The 24,018-nt window shown below is 54.0% G+C and overlaps 1 protein-coding gene across 1 annotated transcript in view; it reads left to right on the top strand.

Moving 5' to 3' along the window:
* The first annotated feature begins 13 nt into the window (after positions 1-13).
* The window catches only part of LOC144490602 (uncharacterized), a 29,615-nt gene continuing 5,610 nt past the window's right edge, over positions 14-24,018 (top strand). The window contains exons 1-8 of the mRNA XM_078208314.1: positions 14-154; positions 1,070-1,204; positions 1,805-1,902; positions 3,643-3,817; positions 6,805-6,997; positions 11,013-11,078; positions 17,090-17,155; positions 21,640-21,702. Coding sequence (XP_078064440.1) covers positions 14-154; positions 1,070-1,204; positions 1,805-1,902; positions 3,643-3,817; positions 6,805-6,997; positions 11,013-11,078; positions 17,090-17,155; positions 21,640-21,702 — 937 coding nt within the window. The remainder of the gene's footprint in view (positions 155-1,069; positions 1,205-1,804; positions 1,903-3,642; positions 3,818-6,804; positions 6,998-11,012; positions 11,079-17,089; positions 17,156-21,639; positions 21,703-24,018) is intronic.

The raw sequence follows: 24,018 nt of genomic DNA on the forward strand, positions 1-24,018 counted from the left end.
CCCGCTGCAGGTCATGACGTATGGACAGCCCTATCGCATCTCCCTGCGGCTCCTCATGCCGGAGTCCCCCATCAACCGGAACTTGGGAATGTTCATGGTGCGGGCTGTGTGTTACACCAAGTGGGGCCAGGAGATCTCCAGCGTCTCCCGATCGGTGAGTCTCCCGCCCGCCCACCTTTACCAGCGACGGGCTCAGGCGCAGCCTTGGGGCGTCCCGGATGTTGGGAGCTTGGGGGGTGTGGGTGGAAGGTGTCGCGGTGGAGAGGGGAGAGAGAGAGAGGGTGAGATCAGCCAGCTATCTGTTTGAATGGTGTAGCAGGGCTGGAGGGGCTGAATGGCCTGCTCCCGCTCAAGTACTTCTCCGGCCTGTGAGCACCGCTGTAACGTGGGAAACACACAGCAAGATCCCAGCAATGTGGCGGGAGGGGGGCTCTGTGAGGGGGGGCTGTGCGCGCGTGGGAAGGAGTCTGCGCGCAGTCGAAGGGGGGCTGCGCGCGGGCGTGTGGGGGCTGCGCGCGGGCGTGTGGGGGCTGCGCGCGGGCGTGTGGGGGCTGCGCGCAGTCGAAGGGGGGCTGCGCGCGGGCGTGTGGGGGCTGCGCGCGGGCGTGTGGGGGCTGCGCGCGGGCGTGTGGGGGCTGCGCGCGGGCGTGTGGGGGCTGCGCGCGGGCGTGTGGGGGCTGCGCGCGGGCGTGTGGGGGCTGCGCGCGGGCGTGTGGGGGGCTGCGCGCGGGCGTGTGGGGGCTGCGCGCGGGCGTGTGGGGGCTGCGCGCGGGCGTGTGGGGGCTGCGCGCGGGCGCGGGGGGGCTGCGCGCGGGCGCGGGGGGGGGGCTCTGGGCGAGGTGGGGAGGGGGCTCTGGGCGAGGTGGGGGGCGCCAGTGGTCGAGGGAGCCTGTGTGGGAGGTGGCTGTGTGAGGGCATCGGGTGGGCTGTGTGCGGGCAAGGTGGGGGGCTCCATGCGGGCGCCAGTGGGCGAGGGAGCCTGTGTGTGGGTCAGTGTGGTTGGCGGGGTGTCTCTGCCGTGTGTGCGTGGTTGGTAACACCCTGTGTGTGTGTGTGCGCTTTCTCTCAGGCGATGCTACAATACAAGTCATGGCTGCTGCAGACTCTGGACACTCTGGTGTACGCCCCACTCTTCATCACAGGCCTGGTGGAGCAGACCCAGGTAGTGGAGATCGAGCTGTACGCGGACTACCAGGAAGACTCGGTGAGGAATAGGGAGAGAGAGATCGCCATCGTGTATGTGTGGGCGCGAGCGGGTGCAGAATTTGGGTTGGACCGTCAGGGAGATGAGAACTTAGTCCCAGTACAGAATGATTAAATTCTGTCAGAGGCTCCCCCTGCCTCGGACACCCCTCGCTTTGAAAGATGCCCTAATTTTACCCTGTTCGTCGGTAATTCTCCTGTTATTCCTCCCGAACGTAAGCTCGGTCGATGCTTGTGTTTATCGTGCGCACGTGACCCCCGTGGTAATTATGGGAGGTGCGGTGGCCATTTTGTGCACAGCAAGATCCCACACAGACAAAGGTACGAATGATAACCATGCTGAGGGGTGGAGGTTGGCTGGGGGTGCTGGAGGGAGGGGGTGGCTGGGTGCGGAGAAGGCGGGGGGGGTTGCGCTTTTCTGGTCCCGCGGTGGGGAGGGGAGGGGGTGGAACCCAAGCCCGACCCACCCCCCCCCCCCCCCCCCCGAACACCAAGACGGGCATTCCGCTTGCCCGGAGGTCCGGCTGGCTGATGGTGTTGGAAGCGGGGGAGGGTTGGGGGGGAAAAGGTGTTTGACGCTGTGCTCTATCCCCCTGTCCAGTACACGCCAACGATGGGGGCTGTGATCGAGATCCAGACCAAACGAATCGAGGTGTACAAGGCCCAGCTGCAGATCCACGCACACTTCACAGGAATCAGGTAACATTGACCAGAAACTGAACTGGACCCAGCCATAGAAATACAGTGGCTACCAGAGCAGGTCAGAGGCTGGGAATCCTGTGGAGAGTAACTCACCTCCTGACTCCCCCCAAAGCCTGTCCACTGGGAATCCTGCGGAGAGTAACTCACCTCCTGACTCCCCACAAAGCCTGTCCACTGGGAATCCTGCGGAGAGTAACTCACCTCCTGACTCCCCCCAAAGCCTGTCCACTGGGAATCCTGCGGAGAGTAACTCACCTCCTCACTCCCCCCAAAGCCTGTCCACCATCTACAAGGACACAAGTCAGGAGTGCGATGGAATACTCCCCACTTGCCTGGATGAGTGCGGCTCCCAACAACACTCGAGAAGCTCGACACCATCCAGGACAAAGCAGCCCCGCTCGATCGACACGCTAACCACAAACACTCACTCCCTCCACCACCGACGCACAGTGGCAGCAGTGTGTACCATCTACAAGATGCACTGCAGCGACTCGCCAAGGCTCCTTCGACAGCACCTTCCAAACCCGCCACCTCTACCACCTAGAAGGACAAGGGGGGGGCAGCAGACACATGGGGAACACCCCCACCTGCAAGTTCCCCCTCCGAGCCACTCACCATCCCGACTTGGAAATATATCGGCCGTTCCTTCACTGTGGCTGGGGTCAAAATCCTGGAACTCCCTCCCTAACAGCACTGTGGGTGTACCTACACCACACACGGGGACTGACTGATGTCCAATCACAATCCTGGAACTCCCTCCCTAACAGCACTGTGCGTGTACCTACACCACACTGCCTCACAGTGTAAGACAGCTGGATACAGAGCAGCCCCTCAGTGAGAGAGGGGAACAGGAAAATGGGATGGAGGGAGGTGACGGGCATTGCTAACTCTGCTTTCTCTCCTCGTGCACTTACCCACCCCTTCTCTCCCTCTACCTGTCTCCACCCTCCTTCCACACTCTGCCCCCACTCTCTCCCAACCTCCCCTTCCCCGGCTCCCCCTCCCCGCGCTCCCCGCCTCCCGCCCTCCCCGCCTCCCGCCCCCCCCCGCCTCCCGCCCCCCCCCGCCTCCCGCCCTCCCCGCCTCCCGCCCTCCCCGCCTCCCGCCCTCCCCGCCTCCCGCCCTCCCCGCCTCCCGCCCTCCCCGCCTCCCGCCCTCCCCGCCTCCCGCCCTCCCCGCCTCCCGCCCTCCCCGCCTCCCGCCCTCCCCGCCTCCCGCCCTCCCCGCCTCCCGCCCTCCCCGCCTCCCGCCCTCCCCGCCTCCCGCCCTCCCCGCCTCCCGCCCTCCCCGCCTCCCGCCCTCCCCCGCCTCCCGCCCTCCCCGCCTCCCGCCCTCCCCGCCTCCCGCCCTCCCCGCCTCCCGCCCTCCCCGCCTCCCGCCCTCCCCGCCTCCCGCCCTCCCCGCCTCCCGCCCTCCCCGCCTCCCGCCCTCCCCGCCTCCCGCCCTCCCCGCCTCCCGCCCTCCCGCCCTCCCCGCCTCCCGCCCTCCCGCCCTCCCCGCCTCCCGCCCTCCCCGCCTCCCGCCCTCCCCGCCTCCCGCCCTCCCCGCCTCCCGCCCTCCCGCCCTCCCCGCCTCCCGCCCTCCCCGCCTCCCGCCCTCCCCGCCCCCCGCCCTCCCCGCCTCCCGCCCTCCCCGCCTCCCGCCCTCCCCGCCTCCCGCCCTCCCCGCCTCCCGCCCTCCCCGCCTCCCGCCCTCCCCGCCTCCCGCCCTCCCCGCCTCCCTCTCTCTCCATTCCAGGTTTATTCTGTACAATTTCCCTGTGACCTCAGCCATCATTGGAGTGGCCACAAACTTCACGTTCCTGTGTGTCATCGTGCTGGCGAGCTACCTGCAGTGGGTGTGGGGAGGCGTCTGGCCCCAGGACTCTGCCCGTGCTCCGAGAGCGCAGCAACCGGCGCGGGAACAACAGCCTGTAAGTGCGGCCGGCCGTGGCGGGCACTCGCTGGTGGGGATGGGGGAATCGAAGCCGAGGGAGATCCGGCCGAGCTAATACTGGGGCGGCGGGGGGCGGTGTGGGGGGCAGTGAATACAGCGCTACCCTCTGATTGTACAGACACCCTGTGAAGCTGCGCGGCACGCGGCTATTCAACCTGGTGAGGAATCAAGCAATGGGGACTATTTGGGAATCTCGGCCGATATCTCTGTTTGTAACCTCCTCCAGCCCCGACACCCCCTCCCTATCTCTGTTACCTCCTCCAGCCCCGACACCCCCTCCCTATCTCTGTTACCTCCTCCAGCCCCGACACCCCCTCCCTATCTCTGTAACCTCCTCCAGCCCTGACACCCCCTCCCTATCTCTTTACCTCCTCCAGCCCCGACACCCCCTCCCTATCTCTGTTACCTCCTCCAGCCCCGACACCCCCTCCCTATCTCTGTAACCTCCTCCAGCCCCGACACCACCTCCCTATCTCTGTAACCTCCTCCAGCCCCTACACCCCCTCTCTATCTCTGTAACCTCCTCCAGCCCCTACACCCCCTCCCTATCTCTGTAACCTCCTCCAGCCCCGACACCCCCTCCCTATCTCTGTAACCCCCTCCAGCCCCGACACCCCCTCCCTATCTCTGTAACCTCCTCCAGCCCCTCCACCCCTCCCTATCTCTGTAACCTCCTCCAGCCCCTACACCCCCTCCCTATCTCTGTAACCTCCTCCAGCCCCCTACAATACTCCAAGATCTCTGCGCTCCTCCAGTTCCGGCCTCTCGAGCATCCCCCGATTCCCATCGGTCTGGGATTGGCAGCCGTGCCTTCAGCTGCCTGGGGGGCCCTAAACCTCTCGCCTTGCTCCCTCTCACTAAGGAAATTTGGCATGTCCGCTACGACTCTCACCAACTTTTACAGATGCACCATAGAAAGCATTCTTTCCGGATGTATCACAGCTTGGTATGGCTCCTGCTCTGCCCAAGACCGCAAGGAACTACAAAGGGTTGTGAATGTAGCCCAATCCATCACGCAAACCAGCCTCCCATCCATTGACTCTGTTTACACTTCCCGTTGCCTCGGGGGGAAAAGCAGCCAGCATAATCAAGGACCCCACGCACCCCGGACATTCTCTCTTCCACCTTCTTCCTTCGGGAAAAAGATACAAAAGTCTGAGGTCACGTACTGATCGACTCAAGAACAGCTTCTTCCCTGCTGCCGTCAGACTTTTGAATGGACCTACCTCGCATTAAGTTGATCTTTCTCTACACCCTAGCTGTGACTGTAACACTACATTCTGCACCCTCTCCTTTCCTTCTCTATGAGCGGTATGCTTTGTCTATATAGAGGGCAAGAAACAATACTTTTCACTGTATCCCAATACATGTGACAATAATCAGATTACTTTGCCCCAGCTCGAGGAGGAGGAGCAGATCATTAGACCATAAGACATAGGAGCAGAATGAGGCCACTCGGCCCATCGAGTCTGCTCCGCCATTCAATCATGGCTGATATTTTTCTCATCCCCATTCTCCTGCCTTTTCCCCATAACCCCTGATCCCCTTATTGATCAAGACCCTATCTATCTCTGTCTTAAAGACACTCAATGACCCGGCCTCCACAGCCTTCTGCGGCAAAGAGTTCCACAGATTCACCACTCTCTGGCTGAAGAAATTCCTCCTCATCTCTGTTTTAATGGATCGTCCCTTTAGCCTGAGGTTGTGCCCTCTGGTTCTAGACTTTCCTACTAGTGGAAACATCCCCTCCACATCCACTCTATCCAGGCCTCGCAGTATCCTGTAAGTTTCAATAAGATCCCCCCTCATCCTTCTAAACTCCATCGAGTACAGACCCAGAGTCCTCAACCGTTCCTCATACGACAAGCTCTTCATTCCAGGGATCATTCTTGTGAACCTCCTCTTTATCACCCTGTCTATTGTGTGGCTGCTTTCACTGATGTGGAGATGCCGGCGTGGGACTGGGGTGGGCACAGTAAGAAGTCTCACAACACCAGGTTAAAGTCCAACAGATTTATTTGGTATCACGAGCTTTTGGAGCGCCGCTCCTTCGTCAGGTTTGTTTGGAATTTATAACACAGTGGGCGGGAAGGTCGGAGATGGTTACCGGGAAACCTCCACCCCACCTGTCACCGCGACGATGTGGTTAGAACTGCTGCCTCACAGCGCCAGGGACCCGGGTTCGATTCCTGACTTGTGTCACTGTCTGCGTGGAGTTTGCACGTTCTCCCCGTGTCTGCGTGGGTTTCCTCCGGGTGCTCTGGTTTCTTCCCACAGTCCAAAAGATGTGCAGGTTAGGTGGATTGGCCATGCTAAATTGCCTCTTAGTGTCCAAAGATGTGTAGGTTAGGTGGATTGGCCATGCTAAATTGCCCCTTAGTGTCCAAAGATGTGCAGGTTATGTGGATTGGCCATGCTAAATTGCCCCTTAGTGTCCAAAGATGTGCAGGTTATGTGGATTGGCCGTGCTAAATTGCCCCTTAGTGTCCAAAGAGGTGCAGGTTAGGTGGATTGGCCATGCTAAATTGTCCTTTGGTGTCCAAAGATGTGCAGGTTAGGTGGATTGGCCATGCTAAATTGTCCTTTGGTGTCCAAAGAGGTGCAGGTTAGGTGGATTGGCCATGCTAAATTGTCCTTTGGTGTCCAAAGATGTGCAGGTTAGGTGGATTGGCCATGCTAAATTGTCCTTTGGTGTCCAAAGAGTTGCAGGTTAGGTGGATTGGCCATGCTAAATTGCCCCTTAGTGTCCAAAGAGGTGCAGGTTAGGTGGATTGGCTAAATTCTCCCTCAGTGTAACCCGAACAGGCGCCGGAGTGTGGCGAGTGGGGGATTTCCACAGTAACTTCATTGCAGTGTGAATGTCAGCCTTACTTGTGACACTCATAAATAAACTCAGATTTTTTTTTGCAGCCATGTTTTTGTTGAATTGTTCCGTCCTCTTATTCTTTCCCCCTCTTCCTGCAGTTACAGCCCACGTTGATCGGCACACAGGGGGGCTCACGAAGACGGTCCAACGTCCCGCGCAGCATGCATTCGACGCTGCCCCACCAGACCGTCGCCAATATGCCGAACCACACGCCCACCGGCAGCAGTTCACAAGTTCCCTGGGGGCAGTCGAGCCAGATGGTGCCGGGGCCACTAGATTTGGACGCAACCGGTACGTCCGCACTTAGTCCTCTGCATTTCCCTTCAGAACACTCCCAGGACAGGTACAGCACGGGGTTAGATACAGAGTAAAGCTCCCTCTACACTGTCCCCCATCAAACACTCCCAGGACAGGTACAGCACGGGGTTAGATACAGAGTAAAGCTCCCTCTACACTGTCCCCCATCAAACACTCCCAGGACAGGTACAGCACGGGGTTAGATACAGAGTAAAGCTCCCTCTACACTGTCCCCCATCAAACACTCCCAGGACAGGTACAGCACGGGGTTAGATACAGAGTAAAGTTCCCTCTACACTGTCCACCATCAAACACTCCCAGGACAGGTACAGCATGGGGTTAGATACAGAGTAAAGCTCCCTCTACACTGTCTCCCATCAAACACTCCCAGGACAGGTACAGCATGGGGTTAGATACAGAGTAAAGCTCCCTCTACACTGTCCCCCATCAAACACTCCCAGGACAGGTACAGCATGGGGTTAGATACAGAGTAAAGCTCCCTCTACACTGTCTCCCATCAAACACTCCCAGGGCAGGTGCAGCACGGGGTTAGATACAGAGTAAAGCTCCCTCTACACTGTCTCCCATCAAACACTCCCAGGACAGGTGCAGCACGGGGTTAGATACAGAGTAAAGCTCCCTTTACACTGTCCCCATCAAACACTCCCAGGACAGGTACAGCACAGGGTTAGATACAGAGTAAAGCTCCCTCTACACTGTCCCCCATCAAACACTCCCAGGACAGGTACAGCACGGGGTTAGATACAGAGTAAAGCTCCCTCTACACTGTCCCCCATCAAACACTCCCAGGACAGGTACAGCACGGGGTTAGATACAGAGTAAAGCTCCCTCTACACTGTCCCCCCAGCAAACACTCCCAGGACAGGTGCAGTACGGGGTTAGATACAGAGTAAAGCTCCCTCTACACTGTCCCCCATCAAACACTCCCAGGACAGGTACAGCATGGGGTTAGATACAGAGTAAAGCTCCCTCTACACTGTCTCCCATCAAACACTCCCAGGGCAGGTGCAGCACGGGGTGAGATACAGAGTAAAGCTCCCTCTACACTGTCTCCCATCAAACACTCCCAGGACAGGTGCAGCACGGGGTTAGATACAGAGTAAAGCTCCCTTTACACTGTCCCCATCAAACACTCCCAGGACAGGTACAGCACAGGGTTAGATACAGAGTAAAGCTCCCTCTACACTGTCCCCCATCAAACACTCCCAGGACAGGTACAGCACGGGGTTAGATACAGAGTAAAGCTCCCTCTACACTGTCCCCCATCAAACACTCCCAGGACAGGTACAGCACGGGGTTAGATACAGAGTAAAGCTCCCTCTACACTGTCCCCCCAGCAAACACTCCCAGGACAGGTGCAGCACGGGGTTAGATACACTGTCTCCCATCAAACACTCCCAGGGCAGGTGCAGCACGGGGTTAGATACAGAGTAAAGCTCCCTCTACACTGTCCCCCATCAAACACTCCCAGGACAGGTACAGCATGGGGTTAGATACAGAGTAAAGCTCCCTCTACACTGTCCCCCATCAAACACTCCCAGGACAGGTACAGCACGGGGTTAGATACAGAGTAAAGCTCCCTCTACACTGTCCCCCATCAAACACTCCTAGGACAGTTACAGCACAAGGTTAGATACAGAGTAAAGCTCCCTCTACACTGTCCCCCATCAAACACTCTCAGGACAGGTACAGCACGGGGTTAGATACAGAGTAAAGCTCCCTCTACACTGTCCCCATCAAACACTCCCAGGACAGGTACAGCACGGGGTTAGATACAGAGTAAAGCTCCCTCTACACTGTCCCCATCAAACACTCCCAGGACAGGTACAGCACGGGGTTAGATACACTGTCTCCCATCACGTGTCTGCGTGGGTTTCCTCCGGTTTCCTCCCACAGTCCGAAAGACGTGCTGGTTAGGGTGCATTGGCCGTGCTAAATTCTCCCTCAGTGTAATCCGAGCAGGCGCCGGAATGTGGCAACTGGAGTGTTGCTGGGAGCCACACTCATCGAGGCAATTGGAGAGTGCTCCATCACACTCCTGACTTAGAAACTAGAAGCAGCAGGAGGCCATTTGGGCCTTCAAGCCTGCTCCACCATTCATTTTGATCATGGCTGATCATCAAATTCAATATCCTGATCTCCCCTTCCCCCGATATCCCTCGATCCCTTTACCCCCAAGAACGATATCTAATTTCTTCTTGAAATCACAACGTTTTGGCCCCAACTAGCTTCTGTGGGAGTGAATTCCACCACTCTCTGGGTGAAGAAATTTCTCCTCACCTCAGTCCTAAAAGGTTTACCCCTTATCCTCAAACTATGACCCCCTAGTTCTGGACTCCCCCCACCATTGGGAACATTCTTGTCCCTTGTAGCTGGTGGACAGGCTTTGGGGGGAGTCAGGAAGTGAGTTACTCTCCGCAGGATTCCCAGTGGACAGGCTTTGCGGGGAGTCAGGAGGTGAGTTACTCTCCGCAGGATTCCCAGTGGACAGGCTTTGCGGGGAGTCAGGAGGTGAGTTACTCTCCGCAGGATTCCCAGCCTCTGACCTGCTCTGGTAGCCACAGTATTTATGTGGCTGGATCCAGTTCAGTGTCTGGTCAACGGTAACCCCCAGGATGTTGATGGGGAGGGAGCGGGGATGGTGGGGCGGATTCAGCGATGGTAACGCCAAAGATGTCAATATCCTCCCACAGATGATCCAGGAGGCAAGATCACTGAAATGGTTCCAAAATGGAGTACAGCAGGGTGGCACAGTGGGTTAGCACTGCTGCCTCACAGCGCCGGGGACCTGGGTTCAATTCCCGGCTTGGGTCACTGTCTGTGTGGAGTCTGCACATTCTCCCCGTGTCTGTATGGGTTTCCTCTGGGTCCTCCCACAGTCCGAAAGATGTGTAGGTTAGGTGCACCAGCCATGCTAAATTGCTCCTTAGTATCCAAAGATGTGCTGGTTAGGTGGATTGGCCATGCTAAATTGCCCCTCAGTATCCAAAGATGTGCTGGTTAGGTGGATTGGCCATGCTAAATTGCCCCTCAGTATCCAAAGATGTACAGGTTAGGTGGATTGGCCATGCTAAATTGCCCCTCAGTATCCAAAGATGTACAGGTTAGGTGGATTGGCCATGCTAAATTGCCCCTCAGTATCCAAAGATGTGCTGGTTAGGTGGATTGGCCATGCTAAATTGCCCCTCAGTATCCAAAGATGTGCAGGTTAGGTGGATTGGCCATGCTAAATTGCCCCTCAGTTTCCAAGGATGTGTAGGTCAGGTGGATTGGCCATGCTAAATTGCCCCTTAGTGTCCAAAACTGTGTAGGTTAGGTGGGTTGGCCATGCTAAATTGCCCATTTGTGTTCAACGATGTGTAGGTTAGGTGGATTGGCGATGCTAAATTGTCCCTTAGTGTCCAAAGATGTGCAGATTCGAGGGATTGGCCATGTTAAATTGTCCCTTAGTGTCCAAAGATGTGCAGATTAGAGGGATTGGCCATGCTAAATTGTCCCTTAGTGTCCAAAGATGTGCAGATTAGAGGGATTGGCCATGCTAAATTGCCCCTTAGTGTCCAAAGATGTGTGGGTTAGGTGGATTGGCCATGCTAAATTGCCCCTTAGTGTCCAAAGATGTGCAGGTTAGGGGGATTGGCCGTGCTAAATTGCCCCTTAGTGTCCAAAGATGTGTGGGTTAGAGGGATTGGCCGTGCTAAATTCTCCCTCAGTGTTATCCGAACAGGCGGCGGAGTGTGGCGACCCGGGGATTTTCACAGTAACTTCATTGCAGTGTTAATGCTTGTGATACTAATAAATGAATAAGCTTGAAATCTAATCGGGGGGGGGGGGGGGGGAAACGTCTTAGCCCAGAGCGGGCATGGAGCAGATGGGTCGAATGGTCTCGTCAATTCAATGCCATGGCTCACCACCCGAGCGAGCGAGGTTCCTGGTCCGCGAGCGCCACGTTCGGGATCCAGTCGTCTCACCATTGCCCCTGTTTTTTCAGGCTCTTCGTTAGATTCCATCGGGAGGGCAGAACGCAGCTCCATCAGGTCAGAACAATCCACAAGAGGTACGGTTCCCCCCATCGAGTCGAACGTTAGCACGGAAACAATCCCTGCTCAGAATGCAAAGCGCCCTGAGGTATTAACAGCAGGGCCACTTCTGACTGGGTGTGGAAAACCACTCATGAACAAGCGCCTGTGCTGTGATGCCCACCCAGAGGCTGCAGGGTGACTTGGCTGAGTGGGCAAATACTTGGCAAACGCAGATATATGTGAGGTCGCCCACTTTGGTGGTTGATTGAGCGGGCATGCCTTACGAGGATAGGCTGAGGGAGCTCGGTCTTTTCTCCTTGGAGAGACGTAGGATGAGAGGAGACCTAATAGAGGTGTATAAGATGTTGAGAGGCATAGATCGGGTGGACTCTCAGAGGCTTTTTCCCAGGGTGGAAATGTCTGCTACGAGAGGACACAGGTTTAGGGTGCTGGGGGGTAGGTACAGGGGAGATGTGAGGGGTAAGTTTTTCACACAGAGGGTGGTGGGCGAGTGGAATCGGCTGGCGTCAGTGGTGGTGGAGGCAAACTCAATAGGGTCTTTTAAGAGACTCCTGGATGAGTACATGGAGCTTAATAGGATGGAGGGTTATAGGTAGGTCTAGAAGGTAGGGATGTGTTCGGCACAACTTGTGGGGCCGAAAGGCCTGTTTGTGCTGTAGTTTTTCTTCTATGTTTCTAAACAAAAACAGGAAGGAAGATTATTATCCGAGTGGTGGCAGTTTAGGAAAAGGGGAAGTGCATCGTGACCTGGGTGTCATGGCGAAACAGTCGCTGAAGGTTGGCATGCAGGTACAGCAAGCGGTGAGGAAAGCTAATGGCATACCAGCCTTCACAGCAAGAGGATTTCAGTATAGGAGTAGGGATGTCTTGCTGTTATACAGGGCCTTGGTGAGGCCACATTGTGTGCAGTTTTGGTCTCCTAATCTGCATGCCGTTCATAGAGAAGGAAAGGAGAGGGTGCAGAATGTAGCGTTACAGTCTTAGCTAGGGTGGAGAGAAAGACCAACTTAATATTTGATTTATTATTGTCACATGTACTGGGATACAGTGAAAAGTACTGTTTCTTGCGCACTATACAGACAAAGCATACCGTTCATAGAGAAGGAAAGGAGAGAGTGCAGAATGTAGTGTTACAGTCATAGCTAGGGTGTAGAGAAAGATCAACTTAATATTTAATTTGATTTATTATTGTCACATGTATTGGGATACAGTGAAAAGTATTGTTTCTTGCGCACTATACAGACAAAGCATACCGTTCATAGAGAAGGAAAGGAGAGAGTGCAGAATGTAGTGTTACAGTCACAGCTAGGGTGTAGAGAAAGATCAGCTTAATGCGAGGTAGGTCCATTCAAAAAACGTCTGAAGGCAGCAGGGAAGAAGCTGTTCTTGAGTCGGTCGTGACCTCAGACTTTTGTATCTTTTTCCCGACGGAAGAAGGTGGAAGAGAGAATGTCCGGGGTGTGTGGGGTCCTTGATTATGCCGGCTGCTTTTCCCCCGAGGCAGCGGGAAGTGTAGACAGAGTCAATGGATGGGAGGCTGGTTTGCGTGATGGACTGGGCTACATTCACAACCCTTTGTAGTTTCTTGCGGTCTTGGGCAGAGCAGGAGCCCAGACCAAGCTGTGATACGTTGGTAAGGCCAGACTTGGAATACTGTGTGCAATTCTGGTCACCCTATTATAGAAAGGATATTATTAAACTAGAAAGAGTGCAGAAGAGATTTACTCGGATGCTACCGGGATTTGATGGATTGAGTTATAAGGAGAGGCTGGATAGACTGGAACTTTTTTCTCTGGAGCGCAGGAGGCTGAGGGGTGATCGTATCGAGGTCTATAAAATAATGAGGGGCATAGATCAGTTAGATAGTCAATATCTTTTCCCAAAGGTAGGGGAGTCTAAAACTAGAGGGCATAGGTTTAAGGTGAGAGGGGAGAGATACAAAAGGGTCCAGAGGGGCAATTTTTTCACACAGAGGATGGTGAGTGTCTGGAACGAGCTGCCTGAGGCAGTAGTAGAGGCGGGTACAATTTTGTCTTTTAAAAAGCATTTAGATAGTTACATGGGTAAGATAGAGGCATATGGGCCAAACGCGGGCAATTGGGGTTAGCTTAGGGTTTTTTTTTAAAAGGGCAGCATGGACAAGTTGGGCCGAAGGGCCTGTTTCCATGTTGTAAACCTCTATGACTCTATGACAACCAGAAAGAATGCTTTCTATGGTGCATAGGTCTATAAAATACTGAGGGGCATAGGGTAAGGTAGATAATCAAAATCTTTTCCCAAAGGTAGGGGAGTCTAAAACTAGAGGTTTAAGGTGAGAGGGGAGAGATACAAAAGTGTCCAGAGGGGTAATCTTTTCACACGGAGGGTGGTGAGTGTCTGGAACGAGTTGCCGGAGGTAGTAGTAGAGGCGGGTACAATTTTGACTTTTAATAAGCATTTAGACAGTTACATGGGTACGATGGGTATAGAGGGATATGGGCCAAACACGGGCAATTGGGACTAGCTTAATGGTAAAAACTGGGCGGCATGGACAAGTTGGGCCGAAGGGCCTGTTTCCATGCTGTAAACCTCTATGTTTGAGGTGGTTCGTTTTGGTAGGAAGACTAAGGAGGTGACACAGTTGGAAAATAAGAGTGTAAATGTGGGAGAGGAACGGGGGGGAGGGATCTGAGGATCCAAATTCTCACATCACTGGTCAATGAGGCCATAAAATGTCAAAAACACCGGGGTTCATGTCGAGAGGGGATAGAATTGAGTTCCACATTCTCCCCATTCCCCCAATCGAAAAGCAGGGAAGTGATGTTAAACTCTTCTCGAACCTCGGTTAGATCACACGCGGCGTTCCTGGGAGCGGTTCCGGCCTCCATATTAAATTAAGGATACAGAAGGTGCAGAAAGGATTTACATGGAACATCATGGTAGGCTTCTGCAGAAAATGCAGATGTATGGGATTGGGGGTGATCTAGGAAATTGGATCAGGAATTGGCTAGCGGATAGGAAACAGAGGGTGGTGGTTGATAGTAAATATTCATCATGGAGTGCGGTTACAAGTGGTGTACCTCAGGGATCTGTTTTGGGGCCACTGCTGTTTGTAATATTTATTAATGATCTGGATGAGGGTATAGTTGGGTGGATTAGCAAATTTGCTGATGACACCAAAGTCGGTGGTGTGGTAGACAGTGAGGAAGGGTGTCGTAGTTTGCAGGAAGACTTAGACAGGTTGCAAAGTTGGGCCGAGAGGTGGCGGATGGAGTTTAATGCGGAGAAGTGTGAGGTAATTCACTTTGGTAGGAATAACAGATGTGTTGAGTATAGGGCTAACGGGAGGACTTTGAATAGTGTGGAGGAGCAGAGGGATCTAGGTGTATGTGTGCATAGATCCCTGAAAGTTGGGAATCAAGTAGATAAGGTTGTTAAGAAGGCATATGGTGTCTTGGCGTTTATTGGTAGGGGGATTGAATTTAGGAGTCGTAGCGTTATGTTGCAACTGTACACAACTCTGGTGCGGCCGCACTTGGAGTACTGTGTGCAGTTCTGGTCCCCACATTACAGGAAGGATGTGGAGGCTTTGGAGAGGGTGCAGAGGAGGTTTACCAGGATGTTGCCTGGTATGGAGGGGAGATCCTATGAGGAGAGGCTGAGGGATTTGGGATTGTTTTCGCTGGAAAGGCGGCGGCTAAGAGGGGATCTTATTGAAACATATAAGATGATTAGAGGTTTAGATAGGGTGGATAGTGATAGCCTTTTTCCTCTGATGGAGAAATCCAGCACGAGGGGGCATGGCTTTAAATTGAGGGGGGGTAGTTATAGAACCGATGTCAGGGGTAGGTTCTTTACCCAGAGGGTGGTGAGGGATTGGAATGCCCTGCCAGCATCAGTAGTAAATGCGCCTAGTTTGGGGGCGTTTAAGAGATCCGTAGATAGGTTCATGGACGAAAAGAAATTGGTTTAGGTTGGAGGGTCACAGTTTTTTTTTTTAACTGGTCGGTGCAACATCGTGGGCCGAAGGGCCTGTTCTGCGCTGTAATGTTCTATGTTCTATGTTCTATGTTCTATACCAGAACTGAGAGGTTTCAAACTCATCAGGAAACATTGGCCGGGGCTCTTTTCTCGAGAAAAGGGAAGGTGACCTGAGCGAGGAATGTACAATAATGGAGGGGATTTCCATAGGGTCGATGTGGAGATGTTTCCACTTGCGTGGGGGAGACCAGAACTAGGGGGTCATCAATATCAGATAGTCACTGATAAATCCACTGGGGGGTTCAGGAGAAATATCTTCACCCAGAGAGTGGGGGAGAATGTGGGACTCGCTCCCACGGGGAGTGGGGGAGAATGTGGGACTCGCTCCCACGGGGGAGTGGGGGAGAATGTGGGACTCGCTCCCGCGGGGAGTGGGGGAGAATGTGGGACTCGCTCCCTCAGGGAGTGGGGGAGAATGTGGGACTCGCTCCCACGGGGAGTGGGGGAGAATGTGGGACTCGCTCCCACGGGGAGTGGGGGAGAATGTGGGACTCGCTCCCACAGGGAGTGGGGGAGAATGTGGGACTCGCTCCCACGGGGGAGTGGGGGAGAATGTGGGACTCGCTCCCACGGGGAGTGGGGGAGAATGTGGGACTCGCTCCCACAGGGAGTGGGGGAGAATGTGGGACTCGCTCCCACGGGGGAGTGGGGGAGAATGTGGGACTCGCTCCCACGGGGAGTGGGGGAGAATGTGGGACTCGGTCCCACGGGGAGTGGGGGAGAATGTGGGACTCGCTCCCACAGGGAGTGGGGGAGAATGTGGGACTCGCTCCCACAGGGAGTGGGGGAGAATGTGGGACTCGGTCCCACGGGAAGTGGGGGAGAATGTGGGACTCACTCCCTCAGGGAGTGGGGGAGAATGTGGGACTCGCTCCCACGGGGAGTGGGGGAGAATGTGGGACTCGCTCCCACAGGGAGTGGGGGAGAATGTGGGGCTCGCTCCCACAGGGGAGTGGGGGAGAATGTGGGACTCGCTCCCACAGGGAGTGGGGGAGAATGTGGGGCTCGCTCCCACAGGGGAGTGGGGGAGAATGTGGGACTCGCTCCCACGGGGAGTGGGGGAGAATGTGGGACTCGCTCCCACGGGGGGAGTGGGGGAGAATGTGGGACTCGCTCCCACGGGGGAGTGGGGGAGAATTTGGGACTCGCTCCCACGGGGAGTGGGGGAGAATGTGGGACTCAGTCCCACGGGAAGTGGGGGAGAATGTGGAACTCAGTCCCACAGGGAGTGGGGGAGTATGTGGGACTTGCTCCCACGGGGAGTGGTGGAGAATGTGGGACTCGCTCCCACGGGGAGTGGTGGAGAATGTGGGACTCGCTCCCGCGGCGAGTGGGGGAGAATGTGGGACTCGCTCCCACGGGGAGTGGGGGAGAATGTGGGACTCACTCCCACGGGGAGTGGGGGAGAATGTGGGACTCGCTCCCACGGGGAGTGGGGGAGAATGTGGGACTCGCTCCCACAGGGAGTGGGGGAGAATGTGGGACTCGCTCCCACGGGGCGTGGGGGAGAATGTGGGACTCGCTCCCACGGGGAGTGGGGGAGAATGTGGGACTCGCTCCCACGGGGAGTGGGGGAGAATGTGGGACTCGCTCCCACGGGGCGTGGGGGAGAATGTGGGACTCGCTCCCACGGGGAGTGGGGGAGAATGTGGGACTCGCTCCCACGGGGAGTGGGGGAGAATGTGGGACTCGCTCCCACAGGGAGTGGGGGAGAATGTGGGTCTCGCTCCTACGGGGAGTGGGGGAGGGGAATAGTGTCGGTACATTTAGGGAGAGGTGGAGACACATGAGGGAGAGAGGAATAGAAGGATTTGGTGATGGAGGGGGGGGGGGGGGGGGGAGAGGCTGGGAAGAGGCTCCAATAACACCAGCACAGAGTGGATGGGCAGAATGGCCTGTGTTTCTGAGCCAGAAATTGAATGTAGCTGGATTGGTCCAAAATAACCGTGAATGACCTGAAAAAGCAATAGCTGCAATCATCTTAAATATTGCCCCTATTTTACAGGTGTATCGATGGACCGCACTGGAAGGCCTGCCCGCAGCTCCCTAATATCTGAACATTCTGCAAAAGGTGCAGCTCCCAACGAGCTAAAGTTAAAATTTTGTTTCATTCATGTCACAAGTAGGCTGACAACACTGCAATGAAGTTACTGTGAAAGTCCCCTAGTCGCCACACTAGGGCGATGGGCATATTGGTTAGCACTGCTGCCTCACTGCGCCAGGGACCCGGGTTCGATTCCAGCCTCGGGTCACTGTCTGTGCGGAATCTGCATGTTTCCCGCCCTCCCCGCCATTGTCATTCCTCCAGATGCTCCGGTTTCCTCCCACAGTCCAAAGATGTGCGGGTTAGGTGAATTGGCCACGCTAAATTGCCCCTTAGTATCCAAAGATGTGCAGGTTAGGTGAATTGGCCACGCTAAATTGCCCCTTAGTATCCAAAGATGTGTGGGTTAGGTGGATTGGCCATGCTAAATTGTCCCTTAGTGTCCAAAGGTGTGTAGGTTAGGTGGATTGGTCATGCTAAATTGCCCCTTTGTGTCCAAAGATGCGTAGGTTAGGTGGATTGGTCATGCTAAATTGCCCCTTTGTGTCCAAAGATGCGTAGGTTAGGTGGATTGGCCATGCTAAGTTGCCCCTTTGTGTCCAAAGATGCGTAGGTTAGGTGGATTGGCCATGCTAAATTGTCCCTTAGTGTCCAAAGGTGTGCAGGTTAGGTGGATTGGCCACGCTAAATTGTCCCTTAGTGTCCAAAGATGTGCAGGTTAGGTGGATTGGCCGTGCTAAATTGCCCCTTGGTGTCAGGGGGAACTAGTTAGGGTAAATGTGTGGGGTTATGGGTATCGGGCCTGGGTGGGTTTGTGGTCGGTGCAGACTCGATGGGCCAAATGGCCTCCTCCTGCACTGTAGAGATTCAATGACTCTGGTGCCTGTTCGGGTTACACTGAGGGAGAATTTAGCACGGCCAATGCACCCTAACCAGCACGGTCTTTCGGACTGTGGGAGGAAACCGGAGCACCCGGAGGAAACCCACGCAGACACAGGGGCGGGGGAGAACGTGCAGACTCCACATAGACAAGCTGGGAATTGAACCCAGGTCCCTGGCGCTGTGAGGTGGCAGTGCGAACCACCGTGCCAACTACGACCCCCTAAAACAATGACTAGTCCCAGTGATCGGAAAATGGTGGGTAAACTCAGCAGGTCTGGCAGCATCCACGGAGAGAGAATCGAGCCAGTGTTCCAGATCTAAACAATCCTGATCTCAATGAATGACATCCAGACACATTCAAACCAGTTGTGAAGAGAGATGGCAGAGATACTGGCCATGTCTTTTGAAATGAGTTAGTTAAGGGAAGAGCCCCAGAGGACCGGCAGACAGCTAATGTGTTTTGTCAGAGAGTTAATTAAAGATGTAAATCGAGGACCATCTCCAAACTCGAAATAATCTCAAGAATAATCACCACTCTTCGCTGGCGGCACGGTGGCACACTGGTTCACAAGAATGATCCCTGGAATGAAGAGCTTGTCAGACCCCATTTGGAATATTGAGAGCAGTTTTGGGCCCCCGTATCTAAGGAAGGATGTGCCGGCCTTGGAAAGGGTCCAGAGGAGGTTCACAAGAATGATCCCTGGAATGAAGAGCTTGTCGTATGAGGAACGGTTGAGGACTCTGGGTCTGTACTCGTTGGGAGTTTCGAAGGATGAGGGGGGGGATCTTATTGAAACTTACAGGATACTGCGAGGCCTGGATAGAGTGGACGTGGAGAGGATGTTTCCACTGGTAGGAAAACCTAGAACCAGAGGGCACAACCTCAGGCTGAAGGGACGATCCTTTAAAATTGAGATGAGGAGGAATTTCTTCAGCCAGAGAGTGGTGAATCTGTGGAATTCTTTGCCGCAGAAGGCTGTGGAGGCCGGGTCATTGAGTGTCTTTAAGACAGAGATAGATAGGTTCTTGATTAATAAGGGGATCAGGGTTATGGGGAAAAGGCAGGAGAATGGGGATGAGAAAAATGTCAGCCATGATTGAATGGCGGAGCAGACTCGATGGGCCGAGTGGCCTTATTCTGCTCTGATGTCTTATGGTCTTATAGTTGGCACTGCTGCCTCACAGCGCCAGGGACCCGGGTTCGATTCCCAGCTTGGATCACTGTCTGTGCGGAGTTTGCACGTTCTCCCCGTGTCCGCATGCGTTTTCTCCAGGTGCTCCGGTTTCCTCCTACAGTGCGGCTTAGGCTAAAGTTAAAGTTTATTTATTAGTGTCACAAGTAGGCTTACGTTAACACTGCAATGAAGTTACTGTGAAAATCCCCTAGTCGCCCACACTCTGGCGCCTGTTCGGGTACTCTGAGGGAGAATTTAGCACGGCCAATGCCCCTAATCAGCACACCTTTTGGACTGAGAGGAAACCGGAGCACCCGGAGGAAACCCACGCAGACACGGGGAGAAAGTGCAAACTCCGCACAGACAGTGACCCAAATTCTCCCTCAGTTTTTTGATTTGATTTATTATTGTCTCGTGCGTTAACATACAGTGAAAAATATTGTTTCTTGCGCGCTAAACAGACAAACCATACCATTCATAGAGAAGGAAAGGAGAGAGTGCAGAATGTAGTGTTACAGTCATAGCTAGGGTGTAGAGAAAGATCAACTTAATATTTGATTTGATTTATTATTGTCACATGTACTGGGATACAGTGAAAAGTATTGTTTCTTGTACGCTATACAGACAAAGCATACCGTTCATAGAGAAGGAAAGGAGAGAGTGCAGAATGCAGTGTTACAGTCATAGCTAGGGTGTAGAGAAAGATCAACTTAATGCGAGGTAGGTCCATTCAAAAGTCTGACAGCAGCAGGGAAGAAGCTGTTCTTGAGTCGGTTGGTACGTGACCTCAGACTTTTGTATCTTTTTCCTGACGGAAGAAGGTGGAAGAGAGAATGTCCGGGGTGCGTGGGGTCCTTAATTATGCCGGCTGCTTTTCCCGAGGTAGCGGGAAGTATAGACAGAGTCAGTAGATGGGAGGCTGGTTTGCGTGATGGATTGGGCTACATTCCTTGCGGTCTTGGGCAGAGCAGGAGCCATACCAAGCTGTGATACATCCGGAAAGAATACTTTCTAGGCGCCAGAGTGTGATGACTATCGGAGTTTCACAGTAACTTCATTGCGGTGTTAATGTAAGCCTACATGTGATACTAATAAATAAACTTTAGATGATTTATTGACAAACTGCAGCGCTACAGGACTCCCTCTGACTGAGCCATTCAGACCAGTTAGAGTACAAAATTCAGAAATACACAAGCAATTATAGTTTCAAATTCGATTACATGTATACCAATGAAAGTATAGGAGTTTTCTCTATCCCTTCACAGATACTGATTAAGGTTACATCATGCATACATAAGGGTATAGTTGTCCAATTATACCTTGGGCATGTTATACCATCTAAGAAATGGTAGCTATGTCTCTGACCAATGGCATGTCAACCTCCCTTTCCATAGTCCTTTGTTTGAATGGACAAATGCAGATGCACATAGTTCAATTTTGTTTTATTCATTCGTGGGACACGGGCGCCGCTGGCTGGGTCCAGCATTTATTGCCCATCCCTAGTTGCCCCTTGAGAAGGTGGTGGTGAGCCGCCATCTTGAATCGCTGCAGTCCACGTGCTGTGGGTTGACCCACAATGCCGTTAGGGAGGGAGTTCCAGGATTGTGATTGGACATCAGTCACTCCCCGTGTGGTGCAGGTACACCCACAGTGCTGTTAGGGAGGGAGTTCCAGGATTGTGATTGGACATCAGTCAGTCCCCGTGTGGTGTAGGTACACCCACCGTGCTGTTAGGGAGGGAGTTCCAGGATTGTGATTGGACATCAGTCAGTCCCCGTGTGTGGTGTAGGTACACCCACCGTGCTGTTAGGGAGGGAGTTCCAGGATTGTGATTGGACATCAGTCAGTCCCCGTGTGTGGTGTAGGTACACCCACAGTGCTGTTAGGGAGGGAATTCCAGGATTTTGACCCCAGCCACAGTGAAGGAACGGCCGATATATTTCCAAGTCGGGATGGTGAGTGGCTCGGAGGGGGGAACTTGCAGGTGGGGGTGTTCCCCATGTGTCTGCTGCCCCCCCCCCCTTGTCCTTCTAGGTGGTAGAGGTGGTGGGTTTGGAAGGTGCTGTCGAAGGAGCCTTGGCGAGTCGCTGCAGTGCATCTTGTAGATGGTACACACTGCTGCCACTGTGCGTCGGTGGTGGAGGGAGTGAATGTTTGTGGTTAGCGTGTCGATCGAGCGGGGCTGCTTTGTCCTGGATGGTGCCGAGCTTCTCGAGTGTTGTTGGGAGCCGCACTCATCCAGGCAAGTGGGGAGTGTTCCATCGCACTCCTGACTTGTGTCCTTTAAGATCGTTCAATTATGTTCAAACGGTCCTTGACTCTTATCTGGGTCTGCTTTAATTAAAACCAGTGGTTCTCACATTTCTTTCCCTGATCGACTGAGGTACGGCTTGCAGCCTCTGTGATTTTTATACTGGTGTGACTATTAACCCTTGCATTGCCCCTGTTTTGCAGGCATTTCTATGGACACCACTGGAAGGACCGACCGCTCCACACTGTCTGACCGTTCTGCAAGAGGTACGGTTTGCGATGAACTAAATATTGCCTCCAAAACAACCCCTGCTCCGAGCAGGTGGCAAAGTATCAGAGGCTATGAAATGGGGATCGAGGATTCATGGGAAAAGGGAATATCTCCCCAGAGGGCTAGCAGACAACTGGACAGATTTGTATATTTCCAAGTGTAACAGGCCTGCAGACCGGTTAGCTGAGCGTCAGAGGTAGGTAAGCTGATGGAATCCTTACTCAAAGATAGTAGAATCCCTACAAGGAGGCCATTCAGCCCATCGAGTCTGCACCAACCACAATCCCACCCAGACCCTATCCCCGTAACCGCACATACTTATCCTGCCAATCCCCCTGAGACTAAAGGGCAATTTAGCACGGCCAATCCACCTAACCTGCACATCTTTGGACGCTAAGGGGCAATTTAGCACGGCCAACCCACCTAACCCGCACATCTTTGGACATTAGGGGGGCAATTTAGCATGGCCAATCCAAATGAGTAATTCACCCAGCGTCACTCCCCAAGCCTTTTCCCCGTCACCCTGCACATTCCTCCTTTTCGGATAAGTCTAATTCCCTTTTGAAAGCCCTCGGTCGAACCTGCCTCCGCCACACTCTCAGGCAGCGCCTTCCAGACCCTAACCACTCGCCGGGTGAAAATGTTTCTCCTCGTGTCTCCGTGGCTTCTTTTCCCAATTATTTTAAATCCGTGTCCCTCTCTCGTTCCCGATCCTTTTCCGAGCGGGAACAGTTTCTCCCTCTCTGCTCTGTCCAGGCCCCCCCTCGTGATTTTGGGCACCTCGATCGAATCCCCTCTCGGCTTCCTCCTCCCCAAGGAGAACAGTCCCAGCTTCTCCGATCTGTCTCCGTAACTGGAGTTCCTCATCCCGGGAACCGTTCTCGGGAATCTATCCCGCACTCTGTCCAATGTCTTCACATCCTTCCTAAAGTCCGGGGCCCAGAACTGGACACAATTCTCCAGCTGCGGCCAAACTACTATCTTATATTTGATTTGATTTATTATTGTCACATGTGTTGGGATACAGTGAAAAGTATTGTTTCTTGCACACTGTACAAACAAAGCATACCGTTCATAGAGAAGGAAAGAAGGGAGTGCAGAATGTAGTGTTACAGTCACAGCTAGGGTGTAGAGAAAGATCAGCTTAGTGCGAGGTAGGTCCATTCAAAAGTCTGACGGCAGCAGGGAAGAAGCTGTTCTTGAGTCGGTCGGTACGTGACCTCAGACTTTTGTATCTTTTTCCCGACGGAAGAAGGTGGAAGAGAGAATGTCCGGGGTGCGTGGGGTCCTTGATTATGCTGGCTGCTTTTCCCCGAGGCAGCGGGAAGTGTAGACAGAGTCAATGGATGGGAGGCTGGTTTGCGTGATGGATTGGGCTACATTCACGACTTTTTGTAGTTCCTTGCGGCCTTGGGCAGAGCAGGAGCCCCATACCAAGCTGTGATACATCCGGAAAGAATGTTTTCTATGGTGCATCTGTAAAAGTTGGTGAGAGCTGAAGCTGACATGCCAAATTTCCTTAGACATCTGAGAAAGTAGAGGCATTGGTGGGGCTTTCTTAACTATAGTGTTAGCATGGGGGGACCAGGACAGGTTGGTGGTGATCTGGACACCTAAAAACTTGAAGTTCTCGACCCTTTCTACTTTGTCCCCGTTGATGTAGACAGGGGCATGTTCTCCTTTACGCTTCCTGAAGTCGATGACAATCTCCTTCGTTTTGTTGACATTGAGGGAGAGATTATTGTTGCCGCACCAGTTCACCAGATTCTCTATCTCATTCCTGTACTCTGTCTCGTCATTGTTTGAGATCCGACCCACTACGGTGGTGTCGTCAGCAAACTTGAAAATCGAATTGGAGGGGAATTTGGCCGCACAGTCACAGGTGTATAAGGAGTATAGTAGGGGGTTGAGAACACAGCCTTGTGGGGCACCGGTGTTGAGGATGATCGTGGAGGAGGTGTTGTTGCCTATCCTTACTGATTGCGGTCTGTGGGTTAGGAAGTTCAGGATCCAGTCGCAGAGGGAGGTGCCGAGGCCCAGGCCACGGAGTTTGGAGATGAGTTTCGTGGGAATAATAGTGTTGAAGGCTGAGCTGCAGTCAATAAGTAGGAGTCTGACATAGGTGTCCTTGTTATCTAGGTGTTCCAGGGTTGAGTGCAGGGCCAGGGAGATGGCGTCTGCTGTGGACCTGTTGCGGCGGTAGGCTCACTCCCACAGGGAGTAGGGAGAATGTGGGACTCGCTCCCACGGGGAGTGGGGGGAATGTGGGACTCGCTCCCACAGGGGAGTGGGGGAGAATGTGAAACTCGCTC

This window comes from Mustelus asterias, unplaced genomic scaffold (assembly GCF_964213995.1).
Source record: "Mustelus asterias unplaced genomic scaffold, sMusAst1.hap1.1 HAP1_SCAFFOLD_3484, whole genome shotgun sequence".
Classification (NCBI taxonomy): domain Eukaryota; kingdom Metazoa; phylum Chordata; class Chondrichthyes; order Carcharhiniformes; family Triakidae; genus Mustelus; species Mustelus asterias.